Source organism: Mastigoproctus giganteus, chromosome 1 (genome assembly GCF_048544385.1).
Source record: "Mastigoproctus giganteus isolate SK-2022 chromosome 1, ASM4854438v1, whole genome shotgun sequence".
Classification (NCBI taxonomy): Eukaryota; Metazoa; Arthropoda; class Arachnida; order Uropygi; family Thelyphonidae; genus Mastigoproctus; species Mastigoproctus giganteus.
Genome location: NC_143575.1, coordinates 93,808,453 through 93,823,276, shown reverse-complemented (window position 1 = coordinate 93,823,276; position 14,824 = coordinate 93,808,453). Strand labels below are relative to the sequence as shown.

The window sequence follows — 14,824 nt, the reverse complement described above, 5'->3', positions numbered from 1 at the left end:
TTAACATTAAAAAAGTTAAATTATTTTGAATTTATTTATGTAATTATGAGTGTTATTTCTTTATGTATAATAATTTCCAAATGAAATGCTTAGATGGAATTAGATTTTTTTGTTTTAAATACCATATTTTCTAGATGATAAGATGCATCCACATTTTAGAAGCCAAATTTTGATTTAAAAAAATGTATTCCATATATTTGAAACAGATTCACAATTGCTTACTAAACAAAATGTCAGTGGAGTGTAACATCTTCAGTACTATCAAGAGCATTGTTGATTTTAAGTCTCTTGAAAGGCAGTAGGGATATCATCTTTCACCAATGCCCACAAATTTTTCACCCATACTTTTAACCCATAGTTTCATCACACACACTTAAAATTGTTGGTTGCTTCATTCAACCGGTTGGTGTCAAATTGTGATTTTATGTCTCCATTCAGTTGTCCACCCTCCATGCATGAATGCCTTAACGGCTTTGTTAATTGAAATATTCAATGGTTGCTGGATAAGACCTCCTGGAATTACAATTGACTACATGTTTAATTCAGCAACTATCCATTTTGTTGCCTCTGTTTACATGTGATCTGAAGTGGTCACACTAAAAGAGTTAGCTTTTTCAAACAGCCACCTGGATGTTTTGACCATACTTTTTCTAGCAACAGCTAGAGATAAAAGCATCACTCATACACCTAGCATACTTTTGGACCATAAGACGCATGGGATGGGAAACATTTTCGGAGAAAAAAGTGTCTTATAGTCCCGAAAATATGGTATATTTTATATTCCTTTCCAAGGAATCAAACAAATATTTATCAATTTTTTTTTATTTTTTTTTTTTTTAGGTTGTAATATTTAATTCTACCTTATACATTTTGCAAAACATCAGTGGAGAGCAGTTAGGATCATATTTTGGCTATTCATTGTGTGTGACTGATGTCAGTGGAGATGGGTAGATATTCCAATGACTAAGTTTGCTGGTTTGTGTTATAGAATATAGAATTATTTAGGTTGCTTCCTTAATTTATAGTTGCCATTTTTAGTTTATGGTATATATCTCAATTATATCAAAATATGCATTTTGTGTATTGCCTAAACTATAAATTTTTGCATTGCTCATTAGCTATGGCTATCTATGAATATCATTACTGTAAGATCTCATAATGGAAAGGGAGGCGGTTCCCCCTTTATCTGTTCTTTGGGGATGCACCATTATACTGTATATGGTCAAAGTGCTAGGATGATCCAGATAAGAATAGATTTTCTGATGAAATACAATATAAAGAGATCATTCAGGTCATTTATGTTAGGTGATAGCCATATAGTTTGGTTATGCCTGAAATTCTGTAGTTTTATAGTGATCAAAATTTTATACCTGTAATATAAATTGTATAATGTAAATGTTCTTAGTAGAAACTTCATGCTTGATGAACCTGAGCACACAAAAATATCCGCTATCTATAAAGCATTCGTTATACAGTTCTGTGGGGGGATAAAGTGAGCATTCATTATATATATATATATATATATATATATATATATATATATATATATATATATATATATATATAGTGGATATGGCAATTAGTTAACAGTTATAAAAGTAAGATACAATAGGTGAAAACCTAAACAAAAACCTAACAAGGGTGAGAAGAGCTGATTAATGCCATCAATGTCTAGATAAAACATTACATCAGTCTTAATATCTAAACAGTTATAAAAGTAAGATACAATAGTCACCACCTGCTCATTCATACTATGTTCATATATATATATATATACAGTAAATGGATCACTGCTTATTTTTAATTAATTATTTCCTTGAGATTGCATAATTGTATATAAGATATGCAATTTTTTTTCTTACATTTCTTCATTATAAGAATGTGAAACTTTTTATTCTAAAAATATTAAGAATAAAACATACAATCCAGAAGTTTGAGACATAAAAATACTGCATTACTAACAATTAACTATTGTTAACCTCTTAATATTATCCTGCTCATTTCTAGATGGGGAATTATTCAGTCTTTTTTGATGAATAATTGTTCAGTTATTTTTGTTTGCATATTTTTTTAATAATTGTTCTAGGCTATTCTGTAAGGCCCACTGATTTTGTGTGTGTTTTTCTCTCTCTGTGGATGGAGGGATGGTCTGGTGATCACAGTGGCCTTTATCCACTTCACTTTTTCATAATTTTTTTTTTCCATTCAGAATCATTTTTTAACAAGTGGTTATTATTGTTTTCAATAAAGCGAAATATAGACACTATATTCAGATGTTTATCAGCTGTTACATTAAAGAAAAGGAGAAAATTAGAGTCCCAAGCAATTTGCCCTGGAACTTTTAAATTGTTCTTATTTACACAGAATTATCAATATTCGGGTAGTGATCATTAAGCATGAATCAATTACTCATTGCATGGTCTTACCATATAAATAAGATCCCTGTTCACACATTCACTAAAATGGAATATTATTTATCACTTCACAGTCTGTTACACAATAATACATTGATTTGATTATCAAATTTCTGCCTGCTGTGCTGTATTGCTCATCTTCATTTTCCAAATCAGCTTCACTCTATCTGCTGTTGCTGCTGACGGGACTACTGTTAGTAACTCCAGGTATCATTATAAAAAAGGTCCTTCAACAACTAGTTTAAGATGCAAGAATATATAGAAAGAATTTAAGATTGAAGCTGGTCATCTTTTATTGGACAGATACAAAAATCTAAATGCTCTCAGCTTTACAGACAACTAATAAATACCAAAACTTTACTCAAAAGCTAAATGGTATTACAGATGCAAACATGACTTTAGATAAAGAATGGCAGAAATTTAAGAGAACTTTAATGGAAACTGCAAGATTTGTATAGGAAAAAGCCTATTAAAGACAGGAAATTCAGTATATATGCCATGTTGGATCCAAGAAGTTAAAGAGGCAGATAGAGAAAAGGAAATAATATTATATTATTCTTATAAAGTTTTTAAAAAAATAAATTATTACTTTTTTATAACAATACCAAAGAAGGAATAAACTTAGTAGATGAATTATGTGCAATGTATGATGTTGGCAGAAACACCAAATGATGGTTAGTGGTGATTTTTTTTCTCTATGCTAAATGTAGCAGAAATATATGCACAAATATTATTTGTTCCAAACAGTGAAAAGAGAAGAAGTAAATTAGTAAGGTTTTTTGGGGTTTTTTTGCAGAATGTAGTGCTAAATCTCACTAATGACAAAGTGAAAAGGCAGTCACTAATGTTAAATATTTCCCATGAGGTAAGGGAAAAGAGATAGGAAGCAGCTAGAACACTGCTAAACCGAAACCAAATACATGGAAATGGTATCATTTTTGTGTAAAAAAAGTAAACACCTTTTTACTGTAAAAAGGTAAATTTTTATTCCTGGATCATATAAAAATGTTATGCTCTGTGTGCTTTGAAAAACCTCAAGAGGGTAATCATAATTCTGTTTAAATATGAATGCTTTATTATTATTTATTATTATTAAGTACATGGTGCAAGGAAGTCTGAAACTTATGCTTATGCTGCACCAGCCAAAAAAAAAATTCCTGAGTTACCCTGAGAGAGAGAGAGAGAGAGAGAGAGAGAGAGAGAGAGAGAGAGAGAGAGAGAGAGAGAGAGAGAGAGAGAGAGAAAATATATATATATATAAGGGAATCACCAAGATAGAGAAAAATGATGATATCCAGTCAGAACCCTGGGTGTGCCAAGCCCATACTCACCAGATGTTAGCCCCTGGGGTTTTTTGTAGTCAAACAACCCAATATTTTTTAAATTTCTGTTGGAGTCCATTAGAGTCTGTAGGTTTAAATGATTTTATCAAGTTGAAAAAATATATATTTCTTTATATTTATATCATAAGCAGAAATATATGCACATGGATAATTTTGAAATTAAACACACCTAACAATTTTATCAAACTTGAAAATGGATGTGCCTGACAGCTTCATTTCTGTACTTTATATTTATACAGTTTTCTTTTTTTTTTATTTTCAGTTTGTAGGATTAATAAAAGAATTAATAATATGTATACAATTGGATAATATAATATTATCCTATTGTATACAGTGGGATAGTGTAATATACAAGGGATACAATGGGATAATGTGATTATGCCAGTGCTTTTTTGGGATGGTACGCAACAGTACGGCATACCAGCACCTTTATTTTAACAGTGACGTGTGACATTTGGATGCAGTGCACTTCAAAATTTGTAATATTCCATAAATTTTTTTCACATGTGTACCTACTGTTGAAATAAGCTTAAAATTATTTAACTAAATTTGCATTTTTTACTGTCTATTGTTAAGATATTTCTATATAAAACTGTATAACCATTTTTATAATTCTAAATTACTCAGTCGGACCTCTGTTTAACGAAGTCCTTTTATAGCGAATTATTTTGACTTCCCCTTGGAAGTTACATTTAAAATACTTTCCGTTGAGCGAAGAAAATTTTCACATAGCGAACGGATTAGGAGAGAATTAACTCGGTACGCACTGTTCGCATTTCTGGCCTTCAGGCAATTTAGGTAATTAGTGCTGCTGCGCGAATTAAGAGAGCTAACGCATTCTACACCTTAGTGGTACCAGGTAAAACCTGTCCCACATACGGAGGAGTCGCGCTAGTCAAGAGTGAGCAGATCAAGGTGTATTCCCAAGGGGCTCTGGCCCACCTTCTACTGCAGTGGTGTCCAACCTTTTCCCATTCCGGGGCCATATTCAAAAAAATTCAAAGTTAGATTTCTTTCGCGGACCGCACTGAGTGATTAGATCAAAAATAATGTGTTACATTTTCCATATCTTGTTGCACATAAAAGTAAAATTGAAAATATTCAAAAATTTTATTAAGTACAATACACAATTACATTTAGTGAACATTTACATTTAATGAGAATTTTTTTGATAATTAACAAAATTTAAAATGCTGTTTTAGTTCACTTTCCTCGTGGGCCGTAGGTTGGACACCTCTATGAATCAGCTGTAAGCACCCTGTTCGAGAATTAGAAAAGTGATTTTTCTTTTACCCCGACAAATAATCATATGTTGTTTTGCGGAAGTGAGTTATCCACATTTTTCAATAAATTTTCCCTATCTCTGTTTACATGGTCACAGTACCTGAATATCCGAATGACACCAACATTTTGGACAGTTTCAAAAAAAAGAAAAGAAAAGAAAAAATTCAAATTTAAGAACTAGTGGGAATACTGATGACGAGAGACGGAAAACGAGGACAATGAAGGTATTAATCCTTCTAAACATGAATTGTTGGCATTTGGTGAAAGCGAAGTTAGAAAATTGTCAATTAGGTTACAGTTAAATGAAAGAGATGCAATTCATGGATTTCGGGGATATCTATTTGATAAGAAGTTTTCCGAAGAATTAAAGAATGCTCTGAGTACAATACCAATTTCATCGAGTAAATGTGAATGAGGATTTTCACAAATGAATCTGATCGCCAGCCCAACCAGCGCTTCGTTGATAACAAAAACAGTTTCTTCGCTACTGTTTCTTAAACTTGTAGGCCCGCCGCTGACCCACTTCGATCCAGCAAAATATGTCGATTCATGGCTGCTTCGGAAACTGACACACAAAGAGGAAGAAAAGAAGTCGGCATAGGACAGGGGTTGGCAACCTGCGGCTCGCGAGCCGCATGCATCTCTTTTAACACATAACTACAGTTCTTTAACTTTACAGCTCACATGAAGCACAATTTGAAATGGAGTTAGAGGACTTAAAAATCAAGGACATGTGGAGTGCAAGAGTAAAATGCCTTAAAACTGAAATTGAGGATTTGGAGAGGCAAAAGGCTGCCCTTTTTCTACACAAATGGACGGCAATAGATGAGTTTAAAATGCAGACCAATTTGTGTTTGATTCATGGAGTAGCTTACCGGACCCATATATAAATTTGAAAATATTTGCGTTTGGACTTCTCTCAGTTTTTGGTTCAACATATTTCTGTGAGCAAATATTTTTGAACATGAACTATATTAAAAATAAATCAAGAAACCGTCATCTGAATAATGCAAGCATGTTTAAAGCTCAGCATGTTTAATTACGACATATCGCGTGATGTTGAGAGACTCGCTCAAAATGTTCATCAACAAAAGTCATTAATTTGTACTTAATTGAATGTTTGTTACGTTTTTTCAGTATAAATAATTAATATTTCAAAAAATATATATTTTTTAATAAACACCTTTCCACTCGATTCTATTTCTTAAAAAACTCTCGCCTCCCCCTTCCTCCTCCCAGCTTGAGCTGAGGTGCAGCTCTTTGGATTCTCTCTCTCTCTTTTTTTTTTTTAATTAGATCAAAAATGGCTCTTCACTCAAAAAATGTTGCTAACCCCTGGAATAGGGTGTCGGATGAGAACTTAATAAAAATTTGAAATATTCTACAAAAACTTTATTATGAAATTATTTTTACTTATGTTATTATTTTTTACTTATTTTACTCACATTTTACTTATTTTTTTTATATACTTGAATAATAAATTTATGCTTAATAAACTGTTATTATACTTAATTTGTTCTTATTCTAAAAACATTACTAATAAAGTAACAATTACTAGAAAAAAAAATTTTTAGAGTACTTTTAATTTTCAGTTTTTCCTGATAGCAAAGAATGAGTACCGGTACCTATTTTTTTTACAAAAAAAGCACTGAATTATGCCATTGTATAAGGCAGTAGTTAGGTCATATCATAAACTTAAAAAGAAGGAAAGAGATGTACAAAATTTGCTTTCAGCCAGAGAGTGCTTATTGGAACAACCTACCACCTGATGTTGTGGAAGTGGGTAGTTTGAAGAAATTTAAGGAAGGATTGGACAAGTAATTATTTAGAGGAGATGGACAGATGAAGTGGGCAGACTTTCTAAATGAGATGACTTTCTAAATACTTAGCTAAATACAAAAATATCCTGACCTGCTTGATTAGGACTTCCACTTTATATATTACAATTTAAAACAATACAATTAACTATAATGATGTACTAAACTACAAGTTACCACTTGTGAGATACATTGCTTGCACTTGTTTAAATATAAGATTGATATCATACCTTTATTGTAGGAAATCTTGACCCGACGCTCACATCAAACTAATCCGATTAATGTAATATAAAATCTTTAAAACCGCGAACATATCCCTATTGAAGGATTGTTGAATGATATGATATTACTGTATATAAAAAAATTGCTTGCACTGAAACCTCTGTGAATAAAAGGTAAAAAGGTAAACTGCAGCCATTATCAATCCACTGCAGGATGGAAGCCTCCTCAACAATTCATGTTGAGGGAAATGGACCATAATTTGCCATGCTGCTGCTCTATGAATATCAAGTAGTAACTTATTAAATCCTTAGCTAAATTCAAAATAAACTAACACACATGATTAGGACAATTAAAACTATTTATTAAACACAATTTAATATGTTAATTAAGTAAAAAATTATCAAAAATTTTCAAAAACGTATCTGTTTTCAAGAGCTTTAAATTTCAACTGCCACTGTATAATCTCCTGTGTTTATTAGCTTCCATCTATCTTTCCTTTTGTCCTATTATAGCAGATGAAATTTGAGAAGAAACTGTAAAATTTGAGTTAACTATCTTTTCTTCTCTTTTGCCAGTCATAGTTAAGAGATTCATAAAGCATGTTTTGCGTTATAGTTAAGAGATTCATGAAGAATGTTTTGTGGCACAGGATAAATAACTATAAAACCAAACTTGGATGATTTCCTTCTGTGTTATTTTCTGCAGCATTGAATGCAATACACAAGGAAGCACAGTCAAAAAGTATAAAAATTGTCATATAATTATTAGTTACTATAAGAATAATATTAACTGTTATACATGTTTGTTAATTACATTAAAATGACCTTATTAGTTTTTAGATAAGAGATTGTATTTTGAATTCCAAATCATTCAATGATATGCAATGTAGGCAATTAGGTTTAAAGAATAATTTTTAATAATTAATAAACATATTGGCATAAATTGGTCAGCTCATCTAAAAAATATTTAGTGTCAAATTTTGCATGTAATTGGTGATTCTTTGATTTAGCAAGGCAATTTTTGAGTTGGATTATTGTCCACATTAACTTGTTCGGCACATTGTTCCGAAGAACATGATTTCTCATTTTCTTCAGAAAATTCATTTTCAGTTCATGCATCATGAACTGAAAATTATTATTATTATTATTATTAAAATTAAAATTAATAACATATAATTTTGTTAATTTTACACAGCAATTAACATTATCATAATAAATAGTAGTATTCATATTTTATATCTGAAATTATCAAATTGAGACATTGTGTGTATGTTAAGTGCCAAAGAAACTAATACTGTGAGGCATCAATACATTAAAATATAAATAAAATTCCTTGCATCATTGACAGGATTCAAACATGCACTTTTTCCATCAGGTGTATGAGGATGGTGATTATAACCAGTGTTGAAGACATAATAGAACAACAATATGAACTGTACATTCCACTTGCACACATACTCCTTATTGACATCGTGTCTTGCTGTTTTCATGCTTCAATAATCAAGCAACCAGAAGAAGACTGTTATAATTATTCATAAAGTAGAGCATCAAATATTTTATTTTCTCCCCATTCAATATAATTGATATAATATCTATCATAAATGTATTTATGAGGAACAATATTCGAAGGATTGAATCTTTAACAAAAAAAGATCACATTAATGATGTGGCTGAATGAACAAAACACATGGCATTTTTAAGTAGTGGTTCTTGTGGTTGGGATGATATAAAAGATGACTTAAAATAAAGAAAACAAGAAAATTGTAGAGGTAAAACTACAAATTTGCCCCCCCCCCCACACACACACACCATTGTCAGATACATGAACAAGACTGGCCTATGTTCTTTATTAACCATACCAAATCAACATATAGGTGTTTTGAATTTTTGGGCACCTTTGCAGTGACAGACCTAGTGGTATTGCATTTTCACCACTTCAGTCAAGACCATTTCATAACATTGCTACACCTGGATGCAACAGTAAATGCCACTGCTGATTGCATGAAAGTGGAACAGAGAAACTTCTGTTTTGCCACCCTGAGAGCTATTGCCTGATCTCGCATCCTCCATGATTACATGTCCCCGACTTCAGATTCTTCAAAACCAATTACTTTTTTTTTTATCTAACAGTATTCCAGTTAAGAATTAAAATATAGTGCGGCAGGCTTTTCTCGCCCATTTTTTTAGCATTGCTGAGAAGAAGAATGGTTTCTATTCTTTAAAAAAAAATTATCAGATAATGCAATAAAAAAAGGTGGCAGCATGCATTAAGCAACAGAGCAATGAGGTGTCAGTATATTGTGTCTATAATTGTGGATATTCTTCAGTTGGTTTGCATGTTTGCTGACCCTCTCCCAAAACTGTGAAAAACATTGACAAAAGTTCTTCCTATCAAGCTGAAATTCAAGCCTTCTTCATACTCAGAAGGCTTGAAAATCTGGAAATAATTTATTTGAACACTGGACAGAAGAGTGAAATGAAATGATAGTCTCTACACTGAAAGCAGTTGAATGAGCCAGTTGCAAGTAGCAATTGATTACAAATTGACTTGTTTGGAATTTTTTAGTTTATTATAAATCAGAAAATCTTCTAAATAAAATAGGATCTAGTGATGAACATGGCTAAAGTTTTTTTTTCTTTTATGAAAACCCCAAACAGTACTTAGTACCATGCATGGGTTGAAGGAGAAGTATTGGGGGGGGGGGAGATGCTGGAAACTTTGCTCTAGAGACTAAACATGGGTTTCGCCACTTCAAGCCTTCAATAAGCAAAGTGGTGGCATTACACCAGTTGATGAGAGCCATCTGCCACCTAGGTTATGAGCAGGATTATCTGGTATTTTTTAATGTAAAATGTATTTTGATTTTTGGATTTTGTAGTTAATATTTTCTTAAATAAAATGACAATCATATGTGGATGAGGATTTTTGTGTTTCTACAGTTAACTTTAATAATATTACCTAAACTGAAAATAAAATAACAGATATTTTTGTGCACTGTTTTATGAAATATATCAGCAGTGCTGCTAATAGGGTGTCCTAGAAAATCCAGGACATGGCATTGCCCTGGGTTTTATAGACCAATCTCAGAAATCTTCTGATTTTTCTTATTCAGAAAATGCATTTTGTTCTGATATTTTAATCTGCAGAATTTTTGTCCCAATTTTAATCCCTGAAAATTTGTTCACTCTATATGTATATATATATACTTAATTAAAAAATTATATAAACTTTTAATTTGTAGGAGTGTGATAATTTTTTATGTAATGTAGTATAAATACTCTAAAATAATATAAAATAATTGATATATTATTTGCAGATTAGATGATATCATAATTGGTGCCCCATTTTATACTGATTTGTCAGCCAAAGATGGAAGTTATGAAAAAGGTCGAGTGTATATTGTCTTTCAAAACAAAAAGGTAAGAGCAGCTAATTAATTTGTAATTTATAAATTTTATTAAATAACAAATTGTACTAAAATACATATTCCTTACAAAGTTAGATAAAAGCAATCTCATTTCTGATAATTATTTTTGAATATTCTTATTCTAAGATATATCACTATATAAAAACATGGCTTAATGTGTTTTTTTTTTTTTTAAATAAGATAATGAATGAAATTTTAAGTTTTTTTTATTTTCACTGAAGAAAAGTTCAAGTTGACCTTCTCTATAACACAAATTCACTGTTCAAAATGCTTCACTGTATTTCAAGAAATACAGTTAAAACACAGTTCCATAAATAATTTATTCTAAATAGCCTCAAAGAAAAATTTCAGATGAAGATAAGTGTGGAGTTCTGGGTGACTACAAATTCTTTGAAATTAGGCTGTCACTAAAGAAGTAGTTTTAAATTATCATTGTTGTATTTGCACTACTTTCTCTCTCCCCCAACAGTATCTTCATCCTCACTCAATAAGATAACGTGTATGATAAATTCATACATACTGTGGTTACCCAGTACATAACTAAAAGGAAAGATCAGCTACATTTTTTTAAGTCCAATTGTGTCTCATGAAAAATGTGCAAGATTTTACTTCTTCATTCAATTGTTTTGGCTATTAGCATATCTGTTTAGTTGGAACTAGGACTTATCTTGAAAAAGATCTGAGAATGTGTATCTAAGCCTTCTTGGATGCACATTAAATATCATTAAGGTCAGTTGCAGTTGTTACATTTATAAATTCAAAAGAGTTCTTTTGTTATAATGTATTTTTGTGCCATTTTTAAAGAATCTAACCTGATGTATTTTTGGAGTTGTACCTTTAAAGTAATATAAATTTTATTTATATTAAACCTCATTGAGCAATTATAGTGACAAAACATAAAGAGAGAGAATTAAGCCTAGAAAGTAAATTTAAAATTATATAGAGGCTAATAGGATGGAAAGAAATAAAAACAGATATTGCCTAAAAAAAACTTAAAGGGTATAACATTGGAGCAGCAATAAAAAACAGGTAACAAATTCATGGTGCAAAACCAGTGTAGCCTGAAAAAAAAACTTTTTTTGAGTGGAGCCAACAAATGCATGCATCCAATTTACCAGTATTAGGACTAATTTTGCAAAGACTAATTATCTAGCTCACCAACATGGAATTAGGGACTTTGGATGCAGCAGTGGCAGGATCCAAAGATTTAAGTTTTAGTAACTTAGTTTTGTGAAATGTTTGCTGTGAGTTTGGATATCAGTTAACAAAGAAAAAGCTACAAACTGGTTGTATTCTTTATTTTATAAGTATAGTTTCTTGAAAAATGAGGCAAAGGATATTTTTAATCTTGATGAGATATTTTATATGAGTATATTTTATAATTTGCTGCCAAACAAAACACTTGCTGTTCAAAGAGTTGTAATGGTGGAAAATTAAGTAAGTAAAAAACTGATATTCTCTTATGCTGCAATGTGGGTGGCAGTACAAAACTACACATACTTGTGATTGGGGAATTTTCCAAGACAAACTGTTTTATAGAAGTTAACCAACTTTCATACAACTATGAGACTAACAGAATTACAGAAGAGGTTCCTGATCACTACAAATTTCTTTTAGTAATGATCAGGAAAGATTAAGCAAGCGAAGGCAGATTACGAGAAATCTTTGTCAAAGGATGCTAGGAAAAACCGCAAGGATTTCTTTACTTATATAAACTCTAAAAGGAAGAGGATGAATCAGATTAATCCACTTGGTATCGATGGTTCGCCTGTTGATCCTGCTCAGATAGCAAACAAACTCTAAATGAGTATTTTGCACCTACATTCACACATGAGGAGTTATTAAGGAAGGAAAATGACAGAAGTTTATCAAACTGTAACAGGGTGCTTAATGATTTTTAATTAACTGAGAACAAAGTGGAGGAGAAATTGTTGAGAATAAACATAAAAAAGGCACCTGGGGTGGATGGGATCTATCCAGTTATATTAGAGGATGTTAATCCTCTTTATTAGAGAATCAGATTAATCCACTTGGTATCGATGGTTCGACTGTTGATCCTGCTCAGATAGCAAACAAACTCTAAATGAGTATTTTGCACCTACATTCACACATGAGGAGTTATTAAGGAAGGAAAATGACAGAAGTTTATCAAACTGTAACAGGGTGCCTAATGATTTTGTAATAACTGAGAGCAAAGTGGAGGAGAAATTGTTGAGGATAAACATAAAAAAGGCACCTGGGGTGGATGGAATCAATCCAGTTATATTAGAGGACGTGGCAAACCCTTAGCCATAATTATGAGAGCATCCTTGGACTCAGAGGAAGTCCCCACGGACTTCCGATGTGCAAATGTATCCCCAATTCACAAAGGGAGATAAAAGGGTGATACGAGTAATTACAGACCAGTTAGTTTAACTTCTGTTCCAGGTAAAACAGTGGAGTCAATGGTTAAAGATGCATTGCAGGATCATCTAGACAAGACTGCAGCAATAATTCAGACACAGCATGGATTTGTTAAGGGAAAGTCTTGTCTGACAAATTTGATTGGATACTATGATGTGGTTACAAAGGAACTGGATGCAAAAAATAATTTTGATATCATATACTTGGATTTCAGGAAAGCGTTTGACACTGTTCCACATGGAAGATTACTGTACAAACTGTAGCAGAATAGTATTAAGGGTAAGTTGCTACAATGGATGAAAGGGTGGTTGAGTAGGAGAAGACAGAGAGTGGTAATCAGTGGACGCTACTCTTCGTGGACTAATGTTATTAGTGGAGTCCCACAGGGTTCGGTGTTGGGCCCACAGTTGTTTCGTATATTTATCAATGATATTGATGAAGGTATATCAGGCTTAGGGTCGAAGTTTGCAGATGATACAAAGGTTGGCAGGGTTGTTAATGGCAGTAGTGGCAGTGTGCTACTGCAACAGGATCTAGAAAATTTGGGCAGATGGACTGAGAAGTGGCAACTGAAGTTTAACATTGACGAATGCAAAGTACTGCATATAGGTAGAAGTAACCTCAGAGGAATGCACCAACTGTGTGGTACTACACTTAGGGTGGTAGAAAATGAAAAATACCTGGGAGTAATTGTGCAGTAACATATGAAGTTTTCTGAGCAATGCAGACAGACTGCCAGAGCAGGTCATAGGGTTTTGTCAGTGATATACAGGTGATTATCCCTTTGTATAAGGCAATGGTCAGGCCACTCCTTGAGTACTGCGTTCAGGTCTGGAGGCCTCATTTTAGGATGGATTACAAACCTAAGGGGGCATAAATTCAAATTGAGGAAAGACAGTTGTAGAATAGATGTGTGGAAATTTGTCTTTAGCCAGTGGGCGGTTAATTGCAGAAACAAACTTTCATCTGTCATTGTGGAAGTTGATAGCTTAAATAAATTCAAGGAGGAACTGGGCAAACTTTTGGAGGGAATGGTTGTGTGATTTTTTTTTTTTTTTTTTATTTGGCTGATGCTACATAAGCTCATACACTTCCTTCCTTGCATCATATGCCTCTATTACTATTACTATAACCCCTGATCAGTGTCCAGCAATAGTCTGCCAGCATACTGAGCTTTCATCTTCCTTAGTGTTTCTCTGCGGTAGTAATATCTGAAGAAAACGTGCACTGTGTTCATCACTGTTGTGTCTAGTTGTGTCCATTATCTGGGAAAATGTCAAAAACAGAAATGAAGGAAGTGCATTTTTAGAGATATACTGCAACCAAGATTTTGGTAGGCTTGTAATAAATTCTTAATCAAGATTTTGGTAGGCTTGTAATAAATTCTCAATCAAGATTTTTATGGTTATCTGTTCTGTTGCCTGAAAAAATGTTCGCAACCTTTCTTGACAGATTTCCAAGCTTCCAATTTGAAAAGATTTTAACACTATTTCATAATGCTAATCTTTCAGTTACTGTCAAATATAAAGATTGACAAATACTCCTCCTTTGATTTTGGCATCACTCATTTGGGAAAACTTCAGTTTTAAATATTGAAATCGCCTTTATAGAATCTTTTATGAGACCTATTTTTATGTGAAACAGTGATAAAAATATTTTTGTTCAATCAGTTAGTGGCTTATAGATGACATTTTTCTTTTTAGTTACAAGTTTAGCTGGCACCAACTCTTAATTTTGCAACAACTAGTTTTGGTTCAACTGTTCCACTCAAAAAAAAAAAATCTTTGGCTTGACTCTTCCACTCAAGCACTGTTTTTGATAGCCAGGTTGTACACCTAGAGGGACCTTGATAACTTTGAAATCCCCACTGTACTGTGTATTTTTTCTTAAGAGAAGTTCCATATTTTTCTAGGA

At 32.3% G+C, this 14,824-nt stretch overlaps 1 protein-coding gene across 1 annotated transcript in view; it reads left to right on the top strand.

Moving 5' to 3' along the window:
* Positions 1-14,824, top strand: part of LOC150090997 (integrin alpha-PS2-like) — a 366,306-nt gene that overhangs the window by 123,162 nt on the left and 228,320 nt on the right. Inside the window, exons 9-10 of the mRNA XM_090381009.1 lie at positions 841-947; positions 10,397-10,499. Coding sequence (XP_090237135.1) covers positions 841-947; positions 10,397-10,499 — 210 coding nt within the window. The remainder of the gene's footprint in view (positions 1-840; positions 948-10,396; positions 10,500-14,824) is intronic.